Here is a 21,221-nt window from a genome sequence, read left to right on the forward strand (position 1 = left end):
GAGGTTCCAGGGAACTGTGCATGTCGGATAATTACTGATATAGAAGAAATACCTGAAACCTTATGAATGAGCTCTGCAAGGGAAGAGTGCAGAATGAGAAGGGAGGGATGGATGAGGACAGGAGGAGGGAAGGGCAGGAAAAGAAGCATTCTACTTTTGATTTTTTGATAAGAAATAAAACTTCTACCATAGTGTCAAATGCCACAGAGATACAGATAAGGAAATATAGAAGGATTATTAAATAGGACATTTTGGAGGCCGTTGATATGACCTTTATAGAGGTATTTCTACAAACTGGTAGAATATGAGTTGGAGCAATTCAAACCAAGGCACCAAGGTCAAGTGATGTTTCTAAGAAATTTGACAGTGAAAGAAGGTGAGAAAAATGCCTGTTTGAAATAGTAAAGTTGGAAAATATTTGTTTCAGGGAAAGAGCAATGAGCAATTTTTCAGGTAAAAGAAGGGGACACTGGTGAAGAATGAGTGGTGAATTCTAAAGACAGGCCCTAGAGAACAGAGAGTTAACTAAGAACAGAAGGATATTCTTTCCTTAGAAAGGAGGGAGAAAGGATGAGAATTGATAAAACTGAAGAATAAACTGAGGTAGAAAGGAGGGAATCAGGAAATTCATGTTGAATGGCATGGATTTTTTTTCAGTGAAAAAGGAGGTAAAGTCATCCACTAAGAATACAGAAAGATGGTGTGGTCTACGGAAGATAATGAAATAAATCCAGAATAGATACTTAGAGATACACGTAGTTTACATATTAAAATAAACACAAATATTGATAAAGAATATTAAATGTCTGATTGAAGCTGAGATGATAACTTCATAGTGTTTTTCAACCTGATTTTAGACTGCTGCTGCTGCTGCTAAGTCACTTTAGTCGTGTCCGATTCTGTGCAATCCCATAGACAGCAGCCCACCAGGCTCCCGTCCCTGGGATTCTCCAGGCAAGAACACTGGAGTGGGTTGCCATTTCCTTCTCCAATGCATGAAAGTGAAAAGTGAAAGTGAATTCCCTCAGTGGTGTCCAACTCTTAGCGACCCATGGACTGCAGTCTACCAGGCTCCTCCGTCCATGGGATTTTCCAGGCAAGAGCCCTATATAAAAGCTAGAACAGGGCAAAGAGACTTGATAGAGAACTTGATTAGGAAGCACTGAGCAAAGAGTGAGTCTTCCTCAGAAGAAAGGCTCTTAACTGATGATGGCAAGATTCGAGGTCTGGAAGCAGAAGTGCATAGCTCAGGGCCATTAAAAAACACTTGCTCTTTGGAAGAAAATCTATGACAAACATAGACAATGTATTAAAAAGCAGAGACATCACTTTGCCAACAAAGGTGTGCACAGTAAAAGCTATGGTTTTTCCAGTAGTCATGTATGGATGTGAGAGTTGGACCATAAAGAAGGCTGAGCACCAAAGAATTGATGCTTTTAAACTGTGGTGGTAACTACTATTCAGCATAGTTTTGGAAGTGTTGGCCACAGCAATCAGGGCAGAAAAAGAAGTAAAAGGAATCCAGATAGGAAAAAGAAGAAGTGAAACTCTCTCTGTTTGCAGATGGCATGATCCTCTACATAGAAAACCCTAAAGACTCTACCAGAAAATTACTAGAGCTAATCAACGAATACAGTAAAGTTGCAGGATATAAAATTAACACACAGAAATCTCTTGCATTCCTATACACTAACAATGAGAAAACAGAAAGAGAAATTAAGGAAACAATACCATTCACCATTGCAACAAAAAGAATAAAATACTTAGGAGTATATCTACCTAAAGAAACAAAAGACCTATACATAGAAAACTATATAACACTGATGAAAGAAATCAAAGAGGACACAAACAGATGGAGAAATATACCGTGTTCATGGATTGGAACAATCAATATTGTCAAAATGGCTATACTACCCAAAGCAATCTATAGATTCAATGCAATCCCTATCAAACTACCAACGGTATTTTTCACAGAACTAGAACAAATAATTTCACAATTTGTATGGAAATACAAAAAACCTCGAATAGCCAAAGTAATCCTGAGAAAGAAGAATGGAACTGGAGGAATCAATCTGCCTGACTTCAGACTATACTACAAAGCCACAGTCATCAAGACAGTATGGTACTGGCACAAAGACAGAAATATAGATCAATGGAACAGAACAGAAAGCCCAGAGATAAATCCACGAACCTATGGTCACCTTATCTTCGACAAAGGAGGCAAGGATATACAATGGAAAAAAGACAACCTCTTTAACACGTGGTGCTGGGAAAACTGGTCAACAACCTGTAAAAGAATGAAACTAGAACACTTTCTAACACCATACACAAAAATAAACTCAAAATGGATTAAAGATCTAAATGTAAGACCAGAAACTATAAAACTCCTAGAGGAGAACATAGGCAAAACACTCTCTGACATAAATCACATCAGGATCCTCTATGACCCACATCCCAGAACTTTAGAAATAAAAGCAAAAATAAACAAATGGGACCTAATGAAACTTAAAAGCTTTTGCACAACAAAGGAAACTATAAGCAAGGTGAAAAGACAGCCCTCAGATTGGGAGAAAATAATAGCAAACGAAGCAACAGACAAAGGATTAATCTCAAAAATATACAAGCAACTCCTCAAGCTCAACTCCAGAAAAATAAATGACCCAATCGAAAAATGGGCCAAAGAACTAAACAGACATTTCTCCAAGGAAGTCATACAGATGGCTAACAAACACATGAAAAGATGCTCAACATCACTCATTATCAGAGAAATGCAAATCAAAACCACAATGAGGTACCATTATACGCCAGTCAGGATGGCTGCTATCCAAAAGTCTACAAGCAATAAATGCTGGAGAGGGTGTGGAGAAAAGGGAACCCTCTTACACTGTTGGTGGGAATGCAAATTAGTACAGCCACTATGGAAAACAGTGTGGAGATTTCTTAAAAAGCTGGAAATAGAACTGCCATATGACCCAGCAATCCCACTTCTGGGCATACACACTGAGGAAACCAGATCTGAAAGAGACACGTGCACACCAATGTTCATTGCAGCACTGTTTATAATAGCCAGGACATGGAAGCAACCTAGATGCCCATCAGCAGACGAATGGATGAGGAAGCTGTGGTACATATACACCATGGAATATTCCTCAGCCATTAAAAAGAATTCATTTGAATCAGTTCTAATGAGATGGATGAAACTGGAGCCCATTATACAGAGCGAAGTAAGCCAGAAAGATAAAGACCATTACAGTATACTAACACATATATGGAATTTAGAAAGATGGTAACGATAACCCTATATGCAAAACAGAAAAAGAGACTCAGATGTATAGAACAGACTTGTGGACTCTGGGAGAAGGCAAGGGTGGGATGTTTCAAGAGAACAGCATCGAAACATGTATATTATCTAGGGTGAAACAGATCACCAGCCCAGGCTGGATGCATGAGACAAGTGCTCGGGCCTGGTGCACTGGGAAGACCCAGAGGGATCGGGTGGAGAGGGAGGTGGGAGGGGGGACCGGGATGGGGAATACATGTAAATCCATGGCTAATTCATTTCAATGTATGACAAAAACCACTGCAATGATGTAAAGTAATTAGCCTCCAACTAATAAAAATAAATGGAAAAAAAAATAAAAATAAACTGTGGTGGTAGAGAAGACTCTTGAGAGTCCCTTGGACTGCAAGGAGATCCAACCAGTCCATCCTAAAGGAAATCAACCCTGAATATTCATTGAAAGAACTGATGCTGAGCTGAAGCTCCAATACTTTGGCCACCTGCTGAGAAGAGCTGAATCAGTGGAAAAGACCCTGATGCTGGGAAAGATTAAGGGCAGGAGAAGGGCATGACAGAAGGTGAGACAGTTATATGACATCATCGACTCAATGAACATGAGTTTGAGCAAAGTCCTGGAGATGGCAAAGGACAGGGAAGCCTGGCCTGCTGCAGTCCATGAGGTTGCAAAGAGTCGGACACGACTTAACAACTAAACAACAACAACAGGGGCATACTGATCTGTCCTCTACGTGTGGTGACTTAAGATGGACGAATGATAGAGGGAATAGCCCTTCCACCGATGGGCTTCAGTGGCTGTTATTATCTGAGGAAAGCCAGGTTCCCGTAAGATTTAAGCATAGAAGGACTATTCTAAGAAAAGTTTGAAGATATACAGGCAGAGTTATTTGCTGCAGTCCATGGGGTCACAAAGAGTCGGACACAACTGAATGACTCAACAACAACAAATTTGGAACTGAAGACCTACTCTCCTAGAGGTCAGGGGGTGGGGCAATGGAAGGGCCAAGAATAGTATGAGTAAGAGAGAGAGAGAGAGAGTGTGTGTGTGTGTGTGTGTAAGAGAGGGAGGGAGGAAGGGGAGAGAGAGTGCAAGGGAGAAGTTAAGAGTAGAAAGAAAGAGAAGGAAAGAATTTAAACTGGGTATAAGTAGACATGAGTGTACAAGAAAATATACAAGGTTGTTGATGTTTACATACATCAGAGTGATAGAGGAAGGATACAGGAGGAAGTAGGCTGAGTTTTATAATTAGTATAGAATAAACCAATCCTAAGTTTTGACACTGTGACCTGGGATGCAGGAAAGGTCCAATACATTCAGGACACCTATTATTGGGTGATAAACACCTTGTCCTTCCAGTAGAAACAGCCACTGTACAAGTTACTGGAATGAACGTTTTACAATATTTGGAGAAAAGGATTCACATTCAAATCTTTGGACTAATCTGTAGGAACCAAACAGGTCAGAAATAGTCAACTCAATGAAACTGGTTCTCTTACTAGTTTTTAGCTGATCCTACTCTTCGTCATTACATAATATAACAATGTAGGGTGTAACAATGCTCCCACCCTACATTGTTATATTATGTAATGACAAACAGAAAAGGCCCTGATGCTGGGAAAGACTGAGGGCAGGAGAAGAAGGGGATGACAGAGGATAAGATGGTTGGATGGCATCACTGACTCAATGGACATGGGTTTGGGTGGACTCTGGGAGTTGGTGATGGACAGGGAGGCCTGGCATGCTGCAGTTCATGGGGTTGCCCAGTAGGACATGACTGAGCGACTGAACTGAACTGAACCGAGGGTGGGAGCAGTGTAATGAAACCATACACCCTAGGACTAGAAAGAGCCTTAGTAATTAAGTATTTTAACTTCCACATTTTATAAATGAGTAACCTGTAGCTTAGGCAGGCCAAGGGACTCAAACAATTGAGTAATTGTAAACTAACTGTAATTGTAAAAGTAATTGTAAAGTAATTCAGCTTAGTCTCTTGTATTATGCTCTTTGGCTTAACCTCCTCTCTGTATATTAAAAACTGAAAATAGGTTCTTCCCATATTCCCATTCCCAACAGCTTAGATGACACTGGTAATCCTTCAGATCAGATAATGGCAACACCAGACAGTATAAAAAAATCCCAGAAATCTATAAAAGAAATTTAGAGCTTTGAACATTTTTGTTTCTCTGTTTCTAAAAGGGATTAAAATATTCAGGCATGCCAGACCTTGCACCAGATGAGCCAGGACGAATATTCTTGATGGATTTAAATGAGCAAAACCCAAGGGTCCAGGAATTAAACATCAGTGGTGGTTTTGATAAAGCATCCTTTAATCCACATGGAATGAGTACTTTCATTGACAAAGGTAAAGCCTGAATGCTGAAGAATAAGGGGGAAATGAGGGAAATACAAACCACTCATCCTCAAACTACCCAGCATGTATGTCAAAGGAGGGAAGATGCTATTTTACCATAAAGGTATATATTTGTGAGATAATAAATGTATATCAGAACATTTTTTTAATTGCATAAAAGAGGGGAAGACTAGATTGTGGTCACACCCTCTTTCTCTTATTCCCTTTTCATCTCACCATCAAAACCAGTCTGAATGTTGTTCTCAGAAATCTAACATATAAACTAAAGGCCCTTTGAAAATAATCATGTGACATTATGCTGCTGCTAAGTCACGTCAGTCATGTCCGACTCTGTGCAACCCCAGAGACGGCAGCCCACCAGGCTCCCCCATCCCTGGGATTCTCCGGGCAAGAACACTGCAGTGGGTTCCCATTTCCTGCTCCAATGTATGAAAGTGAAAAGTGAAAGTGAAAATGTGACATTATAAAACAACATAAAAGAAAACAATGGACGAATTAGACATGATCAAAATTAATCTTCAAAAGATGCAACCAATATACCACAGGTAACTCTGCTCAAGGTTGTATGGCAGCCTGGATGGGATGGAGTTTGGTGGATAATGGATACATGTATGTGTGTGGCTGAGTCCATTTGCTGTTCACTTGAAACTATTACAACATTGTTAATTGGCTATGCTTTAAGATAAAACAAAAAGTTTATTAAAAAATAATAAAATACCAAAGTGGTTTACCAGGTGATACACTTCTATTAAGATGAGCTAAATAAAGAAAAAAACACCACCAAGAAAGTGAAAAACAACCTAATGAGTAAGAGGAAAAGATTTGCAAATCAGATATTTGATGAGGCTTATATCCAGAATATATGAATAGTTTTTACATGTCAACCAAAAAGACAAATAACCTGATTAAATAATAGACAAAGATCTTAGCAGATCCTTCCAAAGAGATATACAAATGGTCAATAAACATATGAAAAGATACTCAGTATCCTTAGTTATTAGGGAAATGCAAATCAAAACCATAATGAGTCCACTTTATAACCACAGAGCAGCTACAATAAAAAAAGACAGACAATAACAAGCATTGGCAAAGATGTAAGGAAGTTGACATCCTCACACTTTGCTGGTGGGATTGGGTGCAATCACGGGTGAAATCATTTTAGCAGTTGCCCAAAATGTTAAATCTAGAATTGCCACATGATGCAGAAACTAGTCCTTGGCACATACCCAAGAGAACTGAAAACATAGGTTCATACAAAAACTTACACACACATTGTCATAGCAGCATTACTCCTAACATGCGAAAGGTGAAAATAATCCAAATTCCCATGAAATGATGAATGCATAACCAAAAGGTGGTATGTTTATACAATGGAATATTATTTGGCAATAAAAATAAATGGAGTACTGATGAACCCTGTAACCATTACCCTAAGTGAAAGAATTCAGTCACTAAGTGCCACGTTCTGTTTGATTCCATTTATATTAAATGTCCAGAACAGGTACATTTATAGAGACAAAAAGTAGATTCATGGTTGGCAGGGACTCAGGACAGTGGGGAATGGGGGGTGACAGCCAGTGGATATGGGGTTTCTGTGGGGGGTGATGAAAATATTCTGGAACTAGATAGTGGCTCTGGCCGGACAACTCTGTGAATACAGTAAAAACACTAAACTGTACATTTTCAAAGTGTGAGTTTAAAGACAAGTGAGTTATATCTCAAAAAAGCTGTCACAGAAAACAGAGCATAGTTATGAATACACTGTATTACATACGCTTTAAAATATTATTTTTCTTTATAGTGTATAACTCCAGACTAACAATTTGTAAATATTTGTGGGTCTATGGATCATGTAAAATATAAGAAGAATGAAACCTCTCTAGTAGTAATGACATGAAAAGGAGGAGAAATGGAAGTGTTGCAAATCAAAATTTTTCAATGAATGGTGTTTTAATTCTTCCAAATACATACTGGAGTTACAATGCATTGTTAAATATAAATTTGCTAGAGTTATTTCAATGAACAAAAAATTATTAATAATTATCCCAGTCGACTTATCCAGTCGATGTTTCATCCCTTTCATCTGAACCAACAGAGACTTGCTAATTTTTAAATAAATGGGTAACTTTTAAATAGCTCAAAGCTTTTCTGTTGTTCAGTCACTTAGTCCTGTCTAACTGTTTGCGACCCCATGGACGGCAGCACCCCAGGCTTCCCTGTCCTTTACCATCTCCCGAAGCTTGCTCAAACTCATGTCCATTGAGTCAGTGATGCCATCCAACCATCTCATCCTCTGTCGCCCCCATCTCCTCTTGTCTTCAATCTTTCCGAGCATCAGGGTCTTTTACTAAGTTAAATATTCCCCTGAAATCTGTAATAATATGACATGTATTTGCTTAGCAAGCTCTTCTTTAAAAGATAATTGTACCTAACAGTTTTATATTGTTCTTCAGTTCATAAAGTCCTTTCATATATAATTTATTCCTCAAAACAAAACACTGGGCCCAACCTTGACTCTTCCCCTCTCCCTGCCTTATTCAGTCGACTAGTTACAATGTTCTGTCCAATTCACCCCTCACAGAACTCTCCAAGCCTCTTACCTCTCCCTATCCTCACTGCACCATCCCAGTCCTGGTCCCTAGCATGTCTTTCCTAGATTCTATAGTGGCCCCTGATGGCACCTGCCCTCTTGTATCACTTCAAATCATTTTTATAAGCAAGTAGTTATTTTCTGTGCAAATGTAGTCATGTCACTCCCTTCTGAAAACTCACCATCACTCTCAGAAGAGACAGTTGTTTTTTCTTTTTAAAGATAGGACCATTTACTGATTAATCCTCAGGCATATAAGCAGGTTTTCAGAAATTGAGTGTATTATTATAAACATCTTATTTCATTTGTTAGTGACCTCCCTTAATTATGTATTTAATTCACAAGGCCAAAACATTATACATAAATTGGCATGAATGAGAAGATAGAGAACAAAAGTCTTCTCACCAGACTTCTCTTAAATGAAGAAAGGTCTTAAGAAGGGGGTAAAGCCAGGGCAGCACATATATTTTTCATGCTGTGACCAGCAAGAGTGTCTTGTTGAAGGGCTACGTGGGGACTAAATCCTATTCATGTTCTGTCTGTCGAGTCCCTGGAATAGAGTTGGGTCAGACCAAAAGAAAGGTTCTTCTGTGAGGGAGCACTTTTCCTTAAATCAGATAAAAATGCCTGTGTGTTTCAGGGGCCCTGAGGATAAGCCCCACATCTCAGGGCTCCAGCTTCCAGCTTGCTCTACTGCATAATTGGAAACCCCAAGAAGGGAACTGAGGAGATGAAAGCAGATCCAGTCTGGAGTGGAAGCACGGGCCCAGGCTTTTTCAAACTCTGGAGCTCATCTGATTTAGAGCTCCTGGTAAGTTAGAAAAGACTACTCTGATAAGCCAGAGTGCTGCCCCTAATCTGGTTCACATCACAGCAGCTCATATTGCAGTATGAGAACAGACAGGTGAAAATTCCTGAGGCTAGTTAGAACCTAGAATTGGCTAATCTATCTTCTCCTACTAACTTCCCTGGTGGCTCAGAGGGTAAAGCGTCTGCCTACAATGTGGGAGATCTGGGCTCAGTCCCTGGGTTGGGAAGATCTCCTGGAGAAGGAAATAGCAACCCACTCCAGTATTCTTGCCTGGAAAATCCCATAGATGGAGGAGCCTGGTAGGCTATAGCCCATGGGGTCACAAAGAGTCGGACACGACTTAGTGACTTCACAATTAATTATCTTCTCCTACATTCCTATTTACAATTCACATCCATTGGGTTCACAAATAAACACCGTTTCTGCAATCTCAGGTAGGGTGACTTGTGTTAGGAGCTCATTCTGTAACTGGGAGGTGTTTACTCTAATACGCGTACGCAGGCCTGACACTTCCTGAACGTGTGTTGCAATGTAGGCAGTTCTCACAAAAAAGAACTTGGGAAAGCTTCACTTGCTTGTACCCGCTTCTGTTTGCTGAAAGACCACCTTGGGAAACCACATCTATGTTTAATCACCATGGTAGTTCTGCATCTTCCTGTTAGAGAGGGTGTGCAGGTGAGGCTGAAGGGAGCATTGCAGAAATATCTGGGCTTGGCTTTGCCACTGTGTGGTGGTAAAATTGCTCATAAATCATTAACCTTCTGAGTGTCAGTTTTTTCAATAAAATGGGATTCTGGCATTTGTTTGACTTACATCAGATGGGTTGTGGGGATCAGATACAAGATGTGTAAGGAAGATCCCTGGACATAATCAAGTTCTATACTATGTCTAAAATAGTTGAAATAGAAGCCAGCTTCTTGGAAATTATGCCTTTTCTCCAATTTAGACCAATCTGTGTATCTTTATGTTGTGAACCATCCCCACATGGACTCCACCGTGGAGATATTTAAATTTGAGGAACAACAACGTTCTTTGGTATACCTGAAAACTATAAAACACAAACTTCTCAAAAGGTATGTGATTATTTTGCACTTCTATTTATTTTGCACCTCTGCTGTATGCTTTCTTAGTTCAGCAGGCTGTCTTAAACTTTTGTTTTGAAGCTTTTTTCCCTAAAGCTTTCTAAAGGTTCCCATGGTGACACTGCCCAGCACCTCCCTAGAAATTGCTGTGTTTGGTATTGAATATCTGCAACTTCTGGAAAGCATTTTAATCCTATAAAGGTGCTCAGTTAGATTCCCAAGCTCTAATTCCATCCTGGTAACACAACAGCGCAGTACCTGCTATTGGGCTCTTTAAACACCCACACCCTCTAGTTGTCCTAGTAGGTGGTAATCTCAAAGCCACACCCACTGGGTGTTATAACCAGCCTCCAGAAGGACCATTCCTTTGTTCAATCAAAGTTTTAAAGTAGAATTTGAAGGGGGGAGAAAAAGGCCTGTAGGCACATATACAAATTCACACTTATCAAGTGTTGACTGTGTGCCAGGCTTTCTGCCGAAAGGGGAACCTGATCCACCCCTTCTCACAACTGCCTTTAGTGACAGGCAGCAGTAAACAGACTTAGAGCAGTTTGGGGCCAAGTTACGTAACTTGTAAGTGGCTGAACTAGGTGTAAACCTTGATGCCTCTGAACTCAAAGCTGGGCTCTTATTCAAGAATTCTAAGTGTTTTTATGGGCTAGGTTGCCTGTTCCGAGCCTGTAATGAACTATGAAGAATCTCTTATAAAACAGACTCAGCACTGAGACTGGTTCCAAAACAGTAGAGGTTCATCTTCGCATCAGGTAGAAGAGTAGGGAAAGCAAAGGAACCAAGCTCATCTTTTCTCCTTTGCTCTCTTTCTCAATGACGTATTTTAATTTCTCCAAACAGAATTAGGGGATAACAAAAGCAGAGGGGCGGACGTAAGAGAACGTAAGGTTGTTGACTTTTCCCATGATGCGTCGTGCTGGGTTCTGAGGCATGGTGGGGACTAGGACTGCCACACGGCAAATGAGAAACTGTGGACCCACCTCTTAACTTGTGCTTCAGTGTTCTTCAGCAAAACGGGGGTTCTCTCACAGGCCCGATGACCTACCTGGTCACCTCATGGGAAGCTCCTCAGCATAGCCTGAAGGAAAACTCGAGACACAAGTCCTTTATTAGGGAGGACCAGCCCAGGATGCAAAAGTCAGAGGCCAACCTGAGGCAGGGGGAGGGGAGTGTCATAGGTTGAACTGTGTCCCTTCAGAAATATAAAAGTGAAATTTTAACCCCCCTCCCATACATCAAAACATGACCTTATTTGGAAACAGGATGTTTGTAGATGTAATTAGTTAAGATGAGGCTGTATTACAGCCCACCTTTAATCCAATATGAAGGATGTCCTTATAAGAAGACAGACAGCAAATGAGACAACAAATCTGTGCCTCTTGATGAAAGTGAAAGAGGACAGTGAAAAAGTTGGCTTAAAACTCAACATTCAGAAAACTAAGATCATGGCATCTTGTCCCATCACTTCATGGCAAACAGATAGGGAAACAATGGAAACAGTGACAGACTTTATTTTTCTGGGCTCCAGTATCACTGCAGATGGTGACTGCAGCCATGAAATTAAAAGATGCTTACTCCTTGGAAGAAAAGATATGACTAACCTAGACAGCATATTAAAAAGCAGAGACATTAGTTTGCCAACAAAGGTCCATCTAGTCAAAGCTATGGTTTCTCCAGTTGTCATTTAGGGATGTGAGAGTTGGACTATAAAGAAAGCTGAACACTGAAGAATTGATGCTTTTGAATTGTGGTGTTGGAGAAGACTCTTGAGAGTCCCTTGGACTGCAAGGAGATCCAACCAGTCCATCCTAAAAATCAGTCCTGGGTGTTCATTGGAAGGACTGATGCTGAAGCTGAAACTCCAATACTTTGGCCACCTGATGCGAAGAACTGACTCACTGGAAAAGACCCTGATGCTGGGAAAGATTGAAGGCGGGAGGAGAAGGGGACGAGAGAGGATGAGATGGCTGGATGACATCACCGACTCAATGGACATGAGTTTGAGTAAACTCTGGGAATTGGTGAAGGACAGGGAGGCCTGGCATGCTGCAGTCCATGGGGTTGCAAAGAGTTGGACATGACTGAGCAACTAAACTGAACTGTACTGATACAGGAGAGTCTATAGTAAATATATTTGTCAAGTCAGACAATAAGTGTACAGCTAAGTGTAACTGACTACTTAAAATCATGGGATTGCCCTTCAATAAGCAACATAAGCATCATTTCAAGACAGTCCAGTCAAGATAAGAGAGGAAGAGGAATTTATCCACCAGCCCCATCTTTTAGTAGTCAAAGGTTTACTTCAAGGGGTATTAATTCCTGCACATAGCTCCTTATGCATGTGCAAGGCAAATCTGGTGATATCCTGTGCTTTCATATCAATCTGGAAGCCTGGAAGTAGGAGTAAAAGGCCCATAACAGACATGGGCAAGGCACTAGAAGGGTGCACTGTGGAATTCTGTCAGGTCCTATGCAGAGCTGGGTGAGACAGTGCCAGCTGGAACAGAGCAGGTGGGCTTTGAGGACTTTGAGGGGTGCCCTGATAAACACAATGACAAAGCATTTCAAGATGTGGAACAAAGTGCTACAGGACATATTATGAGGGAGTTTAACTTAATCTATGGTGTTGGACAATACCTCTTGGAAGAAGGATTGTGTAAACTGAGACCTAAAGCCCAACAAACTTGGGAAAATCATTATACACCAAAACCTCAAAGTATCTCCTGATTCATCCAAAGTTTTCTTTCCTAAATTAAGTCTAAACTTGTATGGGTGTAACTGAATCACTTTGTTATACACCTGCAACTAACATCATTGTTAACTGAGTATACTCAGTTATAAAATAAAATAAAAATTTAAAGTATAAAATATAAAAAAGTATAAAAAAATATTAAAAAGTATAAAATAAAAATTTTAAAATTCATGTATATCACTAGAAAGGGTGGCACATTAAACTTATTGACAATATTGTGTATTTTACAAAGTTACTGCATAAAGGAGCTTCACACACACACACAAAGTTCAATTTTTTTCTTGCATTTTTTTAAGTCATCTCTTTTTTTCTTTTCCAAAATGGAACTGACTTTGTTTTTATTGGCATTCGTTGTAAGAATAAGACTTGCTTCATTTAAATTTTGTAATGGTACTGAAGAACATAAATAAGAAACAAATAACACTCATAATCCCACCTATGCAGAGAAAATATAAAGGTCAGGCTGATCTGGGTCTTGGTGCAATAACAGAAAAGAAAAACCCTAACTCTTTCACAGCTCAAACCCATGAAGTTGTTTTGTTTTCTCACTCATGCTATATGTCCACTGTAGACTGGGGAAGTCAGCTGTATGGTGTCCTCATGTAGTACCCTAAGAGAGGACCACACTTTAGCAGAAAAATTGCTGGTTACTGTGGGAGAGTGAGGGAAGCATTCTGGCTCTCACCCTCCCATCTCGAAAGCTAATATATCATTTCATTTTTTGGCCAGAGCAAGTCACACAGCTGTGCCTAACTCCAAGGGCACGGAGAAGCCTAATTCAAGAAAGAAGAGAACCAGAACTACTGGTGAATTGCACTATGACCACCACAGATAACTACTATTAACATTCACAAGTTAACAGATTTAGATTTGGGATTTATCTGTACACTTATTTATTTCTGCTGACTTCTATGGAAGGGAAGAGTGAGCAAATAACAAGTGGCTAAAAGAAAACCCATCAGGGCAATGAAAAGCCATGTACTCTTTGTGGAATTCTTTAATCCAGACTAGTTCTTGTATAATTCTTCAAGCTGGTCAATTTATTGGTCTTTGAGATTTCATGATTTTTAACTAGTCCATGGTTTGTTTGTTTTCCCCCTCTCTGTCTCTCTCTTTTTTTCATTTTAGTGTGAATGATATTGTGGTTCTTGGACCAGAACAGTTCTATGCCACCAGAGACCACTATTTTACCAACTTCTTGGCACTATTCGAGTTTGTCATGGATCTTCGCTGGACTCATGTGCTTTTCTACAGCCCAAGAGAGGTTAAAGTGGTGGCCAGCGGATTTAGTTCTGCCAATGGAATTACAATCTCACTAGACAAGAAGTAAGCTCTTTTTTGAATTTTCAACCCTTTACCCTTGATGTTCTTGTGGACTCCATCCCTGAAGAAGTGGTTACATCTTGAGGCTTAAGTACTCAACAGATGTGTGCAGGGATCCAGTGTGGCAAGGGTTCACACTCAATGTGTGATCTTAAGCCACCCTTAATGTCATTGCCCTTGTGCACATAAGGCTCCCTCAATGAAATGAAGGATTTGGACCAATGGATATGAGGTCCTTGTTTCAAATTCTTTTTTTTTTTTTTAAGAGAAAAAGGGATATATGTTTTCTTGTTTAACAAAATGAATTAAATATATGAAGCTTCAGCTCAAATTCGATATAAAATTACAGAGGTCTGGGGCCATGAGTTGTGGGGTGACAGATGCCTGGTCCCGAGGTGGGTATCCAGCATGGCCACAGGGCCAGGTAGGTCTTGGGCTCCAGGAGAGAAAAAGTCTCTGTGGCCCAGCATTCTTTTCATCATTGTTAATATTATTATGTTAATTTCTTAAATTTCAAGGGCCCCGTCTTTCTGGCCATGGAAGGCTAGGTGAGACAGGAGGCTGGCTGGGATGGGAGGCACCCCCAGCCTGCCCCATGTTAGGGCAGTACCTAGGACTACTCTGCCCTGCCCCCTGGTCTGGGTACTGGTGGACTCCTGGACACCCAGGACAGGTGGTAGCAAAAATAGCCTGGGCAGGGACATAGGCGGGCAGGCATAGTTTGCTCCAAATTCCTGTGTGACTAAAAAGAATAAATGCATAGTACTTCTATTCTTTATGAGGTCAGAAGGACTTTAACCACTTATACTAAGTTCAGTTACCCAAAAGTTCATTCTAGATAGGGAGGTCCAACTTAGACTGGGTATTGTGATTGTATAAGTGGCAGACTTCCTTTTATACTACAGCAGATTTTTCTATGAGAAAATGCTATTTTATGCAGTATAAAATTTTATGAGAGACATTCTTTTAAAGTGTTTTAAAATGGAAGGTTATTTAAAAAGAAGAGTACCATGAAAATTAAATGTAATGGTAAGACAGTAAGTAGAGATGATCCCTGTGGAAAACAACTCTAAGTATTCCTCCTCTTTTTAAAAATGATTGTGATTGAGTTTCATGATCATCTGCTACATCTTTTCAAGCACTAGTTTCAAGCACTAGAAGTATAGAATCTATTGGCCTTATAAGAGATCCACTTACCTCCATTCAATTTAAAGAATAAACTGTGACTCTTTTAACTAATGAGACTGAGCCTGTATGGCATTTGGAAACACCAATTCCATTGCTTTTGGTCACATTTCATATTCAAAGCTTATTAAAGTACTTCAAAACATTAAACATACTACTCCATTATCTTTCACTGTGGTTTAGCAAGGTATTACATGGGCACGTTGAGTTATTGTGAATTTGCATACCTCTTTTCCAAAATAAGAGTGTCATCTTTCATAATTACTTGCTTAAATGTAAATGTTGTTTACTTCAAAGGTATATCTATGTAGCCGATGTATCGGATAAGAACATTCATGTTATGAAAATACAAGACAACTGGGATTTAACTGAACTCAAGGTAACAGTACCCTGGTTTCCCACACAACATGTTCCATTAGCTTCCAAGCTTGACCTGGGAATGTACTTCTTGAATGAAGGAAATGAGACTATTTTAGAAGAACGATGGTGATATTATGTTTGCGCTTAGAAAATTCAGTAGCAAAAATATCAATTTGGGGAGCCAGAAGGAGCTGGTAGGAGGGAGGCGGGAGGGATGAAAGTCAGAACAATGTTTCACTGCTTCCTCTTTGTTGGAAGGTAATCCAGTTGGACACCTTAGTGGATAACTTAACTGCTGATCCTGACACGGGAGATATTTTGGCAGGATGCCATCCTAATGCTATCAAGCTGCTGATGTATAACACCGAGGATCCTCCAGGGTCAGAAGTAAGTTCTTAGACTTACCTGAACTGCAGGGGAAAGCTGCAAGAACAAATAATGTGTGGAGGTGACTTGGAGAATTTAGCAGGTCATATGTGATGTTCCAGAGCTGAACAAATTCTGCATATGGAAAGAGTAAGATTTGGGACAGGATGGGGAGATACAGCCCATTAACCCTTTCTAGTCACCTGGTACCAGCTAACCATCAGTGCTAAACAACATATCCCATCCATGCAAAGGCTATACTTGTTATTGGAAAACATGGATACCAGTCCATGGCCCAGGGGACTGGGGAACCCTGGTTTAAATGACTGTAATCTCAAAACAAAATTAGATTTTGCCAACAGTTCCATTATATATGAGAGTGCTGAAGAATGTCTCATTTTAAAGATGTTATTTTAAATCTCTTCTAAAATAATATCATACACCATTGAATTTTATATGGCATTAAAAACAACAGCATAAAGTACTGCGATTTCTACAGCATTATGCTTAAGAATAAAAAAAATCTCTAGTGAGTTTAAATATAGATATAAATTCTTGGCACACATACTATGAGAGATTTATTCTCAAAAATTTATTGAGCACTTATAATGCACTAGACTTTGTTCTCTTAGAATATATATCAGAAAATAAAGCATACCAAGATCCCTGCTGTTAGGGAGGGAGACACTCAATGAACAGTAAGCATAAGAAATAAGGAAATTATATATTAATAGTAAGTTTGAAATTGCAAAGTCCTATGGAAGAAAAAGCATAACAGTAAAAGGGATCAGGCCTGCTGTGAACAGAGAGACAGCAGGTCTTAATAAATACAGAGACCGAGACAGACCTCACCGAGAAGGTAAGATTCTAACAAAGATATGATGTTTGAATCTAGGTTTGGGGTGTTGGGAAATTGAGCCTCAAACACCACCCTGGTAATTGGTCCAGTGGGTAAAGAATATACTGCTTCCAAAATCGCTATTCTTCAGTTTAGTTTTTTTTTTTTTTTAATTTGTTTCTTGAGATTTCCTGGCAATCCACTGGTTAAGATTCTGTGCTTCCAATGCAGGGGCTCACATTTGATCCCTGGTTGATGAACAAAGATCCCACATGCTGTGCAGTACAGTGAAAATAAATAAATAAAAACTTAAAACCTTTTTTTCTTCTATTAACAAATTAGTCACAACTTTTATTTTTTATTTTTTGGTCACACCGCATAGCTTGTGGGATCTTAGTTCTCAGACCAGAGACTGAACCTATGCCCTCGGTGGTGAAATTGTGAAGTCCTAACCACTGGACCTCCGAGGAATTCCCTAGTCACAGCTTCTTGACAAAAAACATAACAACCAGAAAAAAAAAAAGCCCAAAACATCAAAAAATATAAAAAGTACAGTCTGAGACTAGAGCCTAAAGAATCTGACCCTGAGCTAGCAAGCTACCCTAGCCTCAGATGTGTGCCTCACAAAGTGATACATATAGCTTTTTTACAAATGTCCAACAATAATGTCTGCTTTAAAAGAACAAAAGAAAATATGATCCATAGAATGATTTGAAAATTTCTTAGACTCTTTTTCATGTCTCCATTTTCAAGTTTAATCATTTGTTTATTTTAGGTAAGACTTCTTTCTTCACAATCTCTGACACCCTTTATTTTTGGTTGAGGCTAATGTTTACAACATGAGTTCCATCTTGAGTATTTCCATGTAACAAACCTGAGATAAAGTTGTAGGATCTTCCTTAAGATAGGAACTTAGAAAAAAAAACCAAAAAACTCTACTAAACTCTGTTTTAAAAATAGGACTAGGCAGTTGTGTCAGACTGAATTCCAGAATATGCATTCTTTGCGCTTGCTTCCCTAAGTGGGGGCTGCAGCTGTGAAAACTACCATCCACTGGTTCTGGCTTGGTTTGGCTGGCTAACTCGCTGTCACTTCATTATTTTGCTCCACGTTTACCTCCCCATGCTGTATGCCCAGTGAAAGGCAAGACCCTTTCTACAGAAGGAAGACTGCACACTCAATTAGATAAGAGCATTCATGGTTCTTACCTGTCTCTATAGAGATGCCTGAACTATCAAAACTGTGAAAACCATCTGTTAAAGAATTTGGCTGATGTGAGATTACTAGCCCACTTGATTAGAAACATTAATAATTTCATCAGAATAAGAAAAAAAAGGCTGAAGATGCACAGATTTTAACTTACTGATTTCTGAGAATTGTACAAGTCCTGGAGTGTTTGGGAAGGAAAATGTCTCTGACAGCTGTTTGTTCTTATATCTACTAATGAACGTCCTTTCTTGACAGGTACTTCGCATCCGGAATGCTTTGTCTGAGAAGCCCGTGATAAGCACCATGTACGCCAACAATGGCTCCGTACTTCAGGGTAGCTCTGTGGCCTCTACGTACGGGGGGAAGCTTCTCATAGGCACTGTATTTCACAAAGCCCTGTACTGTGAGCTCTAGACTCCAGACATCCCCAAAAGTCTACACGTTTGGTAAAAGTAAACCCCTAATTATATGATTAGTGGAACTCGAAGTAAATGACAAACACCAATAAAAGTGTGTCCAGTTTTCTTATGCACAGACATAAAGCAGAGAGATTACATAATATTCCCCTAATTGCAAGTTAAGTTAGCGACAGTCTGACAAGAAGCCAAACCTCTCAATTCTTTAACCTACTATTCCCATTATTCTTTCTACAATAAGACATGTGAGCTGTGATGAGTGAGGCGTCCAGCTCACTTGGTAGCTGTGTGGCAAAATTACCTCATATGCTGCTCTGAGCCTCCTGCAGTCCAGACCAGGAGAAGAGGTCATGTTCAAATATTTACAGTCCCCCTTCTCTTCCTTCAATTGCACGAGACACAAACTGCCAGTCACATGCCCAGCACATAGATAAAAGCAAGAATTGGCACTGTGAGACTGCCCAAGCCCTCCCTGAACTGGCCTTCTCCCAACGCAGACACACAGAAGTCAGATTCTGGAAAACCTGACAAGGGCAGATGGCACTGTCTGCTTTAAGCCGGGGCAGGGCTATCTGCTCTTTGTAACAGGTCATTATGTATGGCGATATCTGGTCTCTGAAGTGAAGTGTTGTTACCAGCTTGACTCTGAACTAGGAGACAGGGCCTCAGAACTGTTAATCCTCAGCTGCTTTAAACTTGTTATTTTGGTTGATTCAGTAAACACTTATTAAGCAATATTCCACAGACCTGACCCTAAAAAATTTGAAATAAATAACACAGTATAGTACCAAAGTATTATCTTAAGGACACAACCTTAAGTTTGATGAGAATGTATACTCATTCATTTGGTCAAATGAATGACTTTCTTGGTCAAAAATCAAGACAACCTTTAGCAAATCATTAATAGTATACCCCAAGCACCCCACCCCCTCCCCCTTCCCTTTTCTGTGACTTTCACTGAGAAGTGGTTGGTTGATATATTTTTCTCTTCTGAGGATGGGGTGTTGGGGTGACTTCTTTATGTCCTAAATTATTTTGCTCAGTTAGACGTAAGTTTTGTTGAAAAGTTTTGTAGCCAGGTGAAATTCTACTTTTTAGCCCATATTAGCCTTTCTGATTCAGACAATAAAACTGTGGTTTCCAGATCCCCCTGGTGGCTCAGATGGTAAAGAGTCCACCTGCAGTGCACGAGACCGGGGTTCCATCCCTGAGTCAGGAAGATCCCCTGGAGAAGGGAATGGCTACCCACTCCAGTATTCTTGACTGGAGAATCTCATGGACAGAGGAGCCTGGCGGGCTACAGTCCACGGGGTCACAAGGAGTCAGACACGACTGAGCAAATAAGCACCCAACACAAATTGTGGTTTCCATTGCTTTAGAGGATGAACGACTCAGCAAAATGTTACAGTCACTTCTCGGATTTTACATTTCAAAAGGCTAACCATTGGGGAGACACAGAGAAAAATAACTAACAGCATGTATATAGCCAGTTTTGGAAAATACAATCTTTTATTTTTTTCTTTCTGTCTTTAACTCATACACCTGCAAATTAGATAAAGTTTATCTGACTAAGGGAGACTTGGAAAGCCAGAGATGAGAAGAATAAGTGTATTTAGATGCTGGTGGGTTCATAAGAATTTACCCTCTTCTTCTCGGGGCAATTTAGGAAAGGCTGCATGATAAAATCCTCAGAGAGATGGGGGCGATCTCATTGCTAGAGACCAATATGTCCTTTCACAGTGAAGGCCTAGGAGAGATAAAGCCCTGGTGTTTCCCTTCATGTAGGCACCTCCAAATTGTATGCAATTACCTTGAGCCTCTTCCCTTACTTGGTTTGGGAAGGAGGGGGACTGCCCCCCACAATAGAGGCTGTATTTTGATGATTCACTGCCTTTTCTTCCCCAGTCTTTCTGTTTAAATTGTCAGAGATGCAGGTGGGGATACTAGAACGATGATGAACTCTTGGTTGAGCTCAGGAAAGTAAAGAGCAAAAACCAATGTGATTGACAGCTCCAAGATGGCCCCTGCTGCTGCTAAGTCACTTCAGGCGTGTCTGACTCTTAGCAACCCCATGGACTGCAGCCTACCAGGCTCCTCCATACACGGAATTTGCCAGGCAAAAGTACTGGAGTGGGTTGCCATGCCTTCTCCAAGATGGCCCCTGATGATGCCTAATTTCTGGTATTCATTCTCTTGCACAGTTCCCTCCTACATCAAATATGGCTGATGTGTAATTAACAGGATATTCTAGATGATGATGCATGGCTGTCAAGGCTAGGTTATACAAAAACTCTTCCATTTCTGTTTTGTTCACAAAAAACTATGCATCATGATAAAAGTTTCTGACTGCTTTAAGATGCTAAGTTCAGAAGTACTTCATAATCGTCAACTAACGAAACAGAAAATCACACATAGCGTAGAGATTAAACAACAGCCAAAAGTTCATCCTTTAAAAAAAGAATAATAAAACCTGACACACATCTGGTTGGATTTATGAAGAAAAAAGAATGGCTCAATTATCCAGTGTCAGAAATGAAAAATAAGACAAGCAGATGATGTATACATTAGAGAGATAAAAAGGGTTTGATGCACCAGCTTGTGCCAACG

General features: G+C 40.0%; 1 protein-coding gene across 1 annotated transcript in view; it reads left to right on the forward strand.

Moving 5' to 3' along the window:
• Window positions 1-18,708, forward strand: part of PON3 (paraoxonase 3) — a 29,397-nt gene extending 10,689 nt beyond the window's left edge. The window contains exons 4-9 of the mRNA XM_020882680.2: window positions 5,496-5,661; window positions 10,018-10,144; window positions 14,046-14,243; window positions 15,723-15,804; window positions 16,044-16,172; window positions 18,454-18,708. Of these exons, the coding sequence (XP_020738339.2) occupies window positions 5,496-5,661; window positions 10,018-10,144; window positions 14,046-14,243; window positions 15,723-15,804; window positions 16,044-16,172; window positions 18,454-18,612 (861 nt within the window). The 3' untranslated portion in view covers window positions 18,613-18,708. The remainder of the gene's footprint in view (window positions 1-5,495; window positions 5,662-10,017; window positions 10,145-14,045; window positions 14,244-15,722; window positions 15,805-16,043; window positions 16,173-18,453) is intronic.
• Window positions 18,709-21,221: the final 2,513 nt, after the last annotated feature.

Source organism: Odocoileus virginianus, chromosome 1 (genome assembly GCF_023699985.2).
Source record: "Odocoileus virginianus isolate 20LAN1187 ecotype Illinois chromosome 1, Ovbor_1.2, whole genome shotgun sequence".
NCBI classification, from domain to species: domain Eukaryota; kingdom Metazoa; phylum Chordata; class Mammalia; order Artiodactyla; family Cervidae; genus Odocoileus; species Odocoileus virginianus.